The 6,000-nt window shown below is 31.2% G+C and overlaps 1 protein-coding gene across 4 annotated transcripts in view; it reads right to left on the bottom strand.

Moving 5' to 3' along the window:
- Positions 1 to 420: 420 nt before the first annotated feature.
- Positions 421 to 6,000, bottom strand: part of LOC139512748 (neuroendocrine convertase 2-like) — a 55,613-nt gene continuing 50,033 nt past the window's right edge. For 2 of the 4 annotated variants that reach the window (XM_071300617.1, XM_071300618.1), the window contains exons 16-17: positions 4,709 to 4,913; positions 421 to 1,134 (exon numbers count right to left, since the gene is read on the bottom strand). In XM_071300617.1, the coding sequence (XP_071156718.1) occupies positions 1,071 to 1,134; positions 4,709 to 4,913 (269 nt within the window). In that variant the 3' untranslated portion in view covers positions 421 to 1,070. Of the gene's footprint in view, positions 1,548 to 4,708; positions 4,914 to 6,000 lie in introns of all 4 variants that reach the window. The other 2 variants (XM_071300620.1, XM_071300619.1) reach the window with 1 other exon arrangement.

Here is a 6,000-nt window from a genome sequence, read left to right as displayed (position 1 = left end):
TTTTAATGATGTTTTCACATATTTTTCAGACCAATTTTACCTCCATTATGCCACTTTTTAATATGGCCAAACTAATTGAGAAGGGGCCTATTCTAATCAACATAGCTCAAAATAGGAAGTATGAGAAAATATGGACTTTGGTTAAATATTTAGCTAGTTGTTATATATGTTTCAATGTCTCTATCAGATCCTTAGATATTTTGCTGACTAGATAAGCATAGCACAAAACATTTGTAACATAAATTTATTTGCAAATAATTCTTGCTGTTCTACACATAAAATGTTAAAAAATAATGGGACCATATTGTTACTTTCCAGGTAAATGATAGAATTTTCTACAGTTCACCATCTATAAAATGGATTTTTTGCTTTTTAAACACTGTCGAACTATTTACTGGATATTTTTTTTGTAATTTCCAATTTTTATTCATACATGACTATATTCTAGCAATATGTACGTAGTAGGTGGGATTGCCAATAAAGATTTTATCATATTTTAAAATGTAAATTTTTCAAATTACATAGGATTCTGCATAAATTATGCCAATTATAAAATCCATATGTGAGTCATTTAAGTCACTAGAAGGCTGACTTTTTGGTTTATAAGGAGCCTAAACCATAACTACAAGCTGGGATATAGGCATTAATTTATATAATTGAGACTTGCTTGATGTCCCTGTATAGTTTGCATTTAATTCCTAGGGACCAATTTATTGATTTTTAAATGGCAGTTTAACATTGAGACATTTACAACACCAGGGCTTTTTTGTAGCAAGAACATACTTTATCTGAACACATGGTAAATTGTCATAAGGTCATCTTCAATCAGAAAACACTTCTATTTTAAGTAAGTTATTACTTTTCTCATGATTGGTACACCCTGCTTAGTATTTAAAATAAAAACAACCTTAAATATATATATATTGTATATATGTACTGCTTACAATATCGTTTTTTCATAACAACCAGACACCTCTGTAAGAATGACAGTTGGCCTAAATCGCCATAATCATCTAGAGGTTCTTTATGTATCTATAGATATAGACATACTATTGTCATTCTTTATAACACTAACATTTCAGAGGTATATGCTGTTCTGTTGGGTAATTCTCTAAAATCTCTGAATTGTTTGATCTACAATGACAATAGAGTTATCAAAGTTAACAGTGGATTTTATAGTCAAACCTGCAATAACGGTCATCTTTATATAGCAATAACCTGCTAGTCATCTTCTTCTTATCCTACTGTAGTTATACCAATGCATTCTGACCCTCAATTCAAAGATCATATCACTAATAAATCAGTATTCTCCTGTCCTATAGTTTACCTTTACAAACATACTTGACTGTTTATTTTGTGGAACAGCAAACTTATTTTAGCTTTACTTCACTCCAAGAATCAGTTGGCAGTAGAAATTCAAACATTATTCTTTATCATTATTCAACAGAAACTCAATACAAATATATAGATGTAATAACTATTGTATTTCTTTATTCTAAAAGCTAACATTTCAGAGGAATATTCTATATGCTGAGTACTTTTCTGATCTACAATGCAAAGAGAATTATAAAAGTTAACCCCAGATTTAATTTGTTCACTAACATGATTTACCTCTTTACATTTTATACAGGTCTTTTATGAACGTGTAATTTAGAGTTTGTCATTGTTCTCTGTTTTATCATATTTTTTTATTTACTCTTTTGTTTCTTAATCAAGCTCTTAGTTTTCTCGTTTGAATTGTATTACATATGATCAGGTTGGGATCTTTTATAGCTTTCTATACACTACTGTATGGATTTCCCTCATTTTCAAAAGGCATATAGTTGTTTGCATATATGTAATTTTATCTCTGGTGCATAGTTCTTCTTTTATTTTTTTTATATTATTTATAATTGAATTCACTTCGAATGAAAACAAATACATTGTATCTATAAGAAGTTTGGTAAACCGTTGCAAAATTATTTTGAAAGAACAGTATGTGAAACAATACTTAAAAATTGCTTTGTTTTGAAACCACATATTAAACAGGATTCTGTGAGTATTGCATGGCAATACATAGACCCCTACCAGTTAAAATTCTTTGTAATGGAAATTCAACTTGATCTATTACTTGTCATTGTGTACACTACATAAAAATATCAAGATAAAATCTTCAAGCATGACGAAAAAAACAGCTGAAAACTGATTATTTAAGTGAATTTTCTATGTTTTTTTGAAAACTGATTTGCCAATCTGACAGATCGACAGACAGACAGACAGAGTGCAAACCTAAAGTTCCTTTGGACTTCATCAGTAGGTGACTAATGAACATGAGAAAAGAAATGATGTCCTTCTCTGAATATGAAAGGTTGCTTTGTTCTGAAACTACATGTTTAACAAACATTCTGATAGTATTACATGGCAATACATAGTCCCCTCTACCTGTTTAAATTTCATTAAACTGGAACAAAATGCTATATTTAATCTGTAATTTGTCATGTTGTAAAATACTTTACATAAATATACCAAGTCAACATCTTCAACCATGACCAAAAAGAGAAAGGAAAACCAATTAATTGGGTGAATTTTCTAAGTCCAAGGACCATAGCTCTGCACAAAATCGTCAGAAATGGAAAAAAATGTATACTTCATTAGTAATTTACCATTATAAAACTACATACCAATGATCAAAACAATATCTTCAAGCATGACCAAATGTAATATTTTTTGTAAAACCAAATCCAGAAAATTTGCGTGATGTCAATGGACCATTACTCTAGACGAAATCATCAAAACAGAACAAAAAAGAACTTGATAATGATGAAAATAAGTACCAGACTTTACATCAATATCTTCAAGCAATAAAAAAGTGTTGAAAACTAATTTGTCAGACTGATGGATGGACAGACAGATAGATGGATAGGTTACATGGATCGGAGACAAAGTAACAACACTTGGTCAGCATCGCATAAGGAACATTCATGCTATGTTAGGTTTCATTCCATTCAGTGGTTCCCTATAAGATGTCATTTGTATGCATTTCCCATAGGGTCCCATGTTAAAGTAAGTCCCCCCGCTGGCGGCCATCTTGGATGATGGATCAGCTACAAAGTAACAACACTTGGTCAGCATCGCATAAGGAACATTTATGCCATGTTTGGTTTCATTCCATTCTGTGGTTCTCTAAAAGAAGACATTTGTATGTATTTCTCATAGGGTCCTATGTTAAACTAAGTCCCCCGCTGGCGGCCATCTTAGAAGATGGATCGGCTACAAAGTAACAACACTTGGTCAGCACTTCATAAGGAACATTCATGATATGTTTGGTTTCATTCCATTCAGTGGTTCTCTACAAGAAGTCATTTGTATGCATTTCCCATAGGGTCCTATGTTAAACTAAGTCTTTGATGATGGATCGGCTACAAACTAACAACACTTGGTCAGCACCTCATAAGGAACATTCATGTCATGTTTGGTTTCATTCCATTCAGTGGTTCTCTAGAATAAGTTCAAAATGTAAAAAGTTAACAACAATGACGGACGACGGACGCCAGGTGAGCTAAAAAGGATACAAATCCAATCAGTGTACAGGCCTATCAGATGGTGCCTCATATTTAGAGTCTGATGAGACTGGCATTGATGAAAACTAGAACCTGAATCCTGTAACATGACTAGATTCAGTTGTACTTGACTCATATTTTTGAAAAAAAAAGTATTTCAAAATAAATACATCAAAAAATTCTGTTCTATTCTTAAATTTTTTTTGTTCCTTTTATCAACTTAAGGATGTACTTAGGTGAGGTTAGGTAAAAATTAAGAAATTAATAAATTAAAATTGATACTATAAGTTAGTAGAGTTTGAATTAAAAAAAGGATAAAGATAAGCTAAAAATATTGATAGGTCATGGACCTCCTTTTCGAGATATTTGAGATTTAAAAAATGGCAGGAAAAGTCTGACTCAGACTTTTACCTTATGTATGCATTGGTATTATTTGTGTCTCAAAACAAAAGAAAGAAAATCAAGAATCTTCTAAAATTTTGGTAAATGACCTTTCATGAGGTATTAAGTCTTATATGAAAAAATAAATGGGTGATATGGGGCAAAATATTTTATATTGTATTGTATTGAAAAACACCAAGGAGTACGAACATTTGACACAAATTCCATTTGGACAAGTAAGTTTTGGTATGTACTTGTCCTACTGGACAAGTTGGAAAAAAAGTTATTGTAGAGGCCTGGGTTAGAGTGCAAACATCTGTCTTTTAATTGTTTTTTTTTGTGCCATGATAATGTTGTTTTTACAATGAAAGTTTTGATTCAAAATACTTCAAATTTAATTTCTTTCTATTTCTAAAAATTTTGATAAGTTATACCATCAATTTCTAAAACTATTTTCTTTTCAAGTACATGTACTGATATTTTTATTGCTTAGGCACCATCTGCAAAATACAAGTGTAAAATACCTCTACAAAATGCATATTCCAAAGAAACTTCTGTAAACATAAATACTTTTTGTGAATTCTATGCATCATTTTTTTGTCTTGTTTAAATTCACACATGGCAAAATAAAATGACCCTTCAAACCATTATCGTTGATATACATGAACTTTATACATGAAATATACTTTATTTTTTATACCAAATAATAAAGCCCCCCCCTCCCCCACAACATAATATCTTTCCTTGTTTTAGGTAATTAGTTTTATACAAGTAAAGGATTAACATACCTCAATCTTTCTTTAAAACACAGCTTTTTCTTTTTCTTGAGAACAACCAGTATGACTACAACTATAAATATAACTGCTACCACCACAACAATTATAATGACAGAATGATTGATAGATTTAGTATTTTCAGATGGTCTATCTGGTTTATCTGTAGTTTTATCTGTAGTAACTTCATATGGGGGTGGTGAGGTGAAAAAAGATTCATCTGCAAAACAATGGTTATGTCATTAAAAAGTAGAAAACAATGATATATTGTACTAATTCATGGCATAAGTAGCCCAACATGCACCGTGTTTAATATGAAAATGAGAAAATTACCATTATTGTTTTTTAATTTCTTCATCTTAACCAGCAGTACTACTAGTGTTGCCTTTAATACAAAGCAAAAGTTTACAACTCACAGGAAGGGGGGTCTTTTTGTATATGACTTCAAGGTATTCACAGATGTTATGTTAGAATGGATACTTTTTTAATACATCAAATATTTAAATAAGCTGCAATTTCGCCAATCGAACATGTGGGTCAGAAATTTTCATCTTTTTATAAGACTTCTGTAATCAGCTTTTTTCCCCCTTTTTATTCAATTGAAAGATCTCAAAAATGTTACACCAGATGTAAGATGAGGCAAGAAAAATTCAAAAACACTCTCCTTAAGGTAACACGATACCGAATGACGTTACGCCATGAGTTATCGTTCCTGACGTTATCGAATAACGTTCACACATAATATAAGCCAATGCAGCGGGCCTTGTGTGACATTTTTGACGGTAACTTTCCCTAGATGCAGAGTGCCGAGAGTTTTGATGCAATACGGAGCGGTTATTTGACATAGATTGTTTTATCGTTTTCCGGCAATCATTCTGCTCATTGTTAATCTTTAAAAGTATTACTTTACTTTTAAATATTCTGTTTCTTTGATATTTAAGCATCTGCACGCTTTATCTATATATGTTCTTAGGCATAACAGACACAGTTTTATCACTTTATTTTTATTCTTGGTATAGATATAGGAAGATGTGGTGTGAGTGCCAATGAGACAACTCTCCATCTAAATAACAATCTATAAAAGTAAACTTTGGTTTATTTTTGCAATAAGTACTTATTCATGATTCACGCCGTATCCCCATAAAATTTTGTTTTGAAAGTAGAAATCTAATTTATAGAAGCTTAGGATGATGTGTGAAAAAAACGCGGAATTTTACAACTATTAATTCGTTTTAAAATGGTCATAAAAAAAAACGCTCGGACAAAATTGAAATTTATTTGGATGAGAATACGGATGTAATTAGGGG

This window comes from Mytilus edulis, chromosome 2 (genome assembly GCF_963676685.1).
Source record: "Mytilus edulis chromosome 2, xbMytEdul2.2, whole genome shotgun sequence".
NCBI lineage: Eukaryota > Metazoa > Mollusca > Bivalvia > Mytilida > Mytilidae > Mytilus > Mytilus edulis.
Note: the sequence above shows the minus strand (reverse complement) of the source record. Positions and strands in the feature narration are given on the sequence as shown.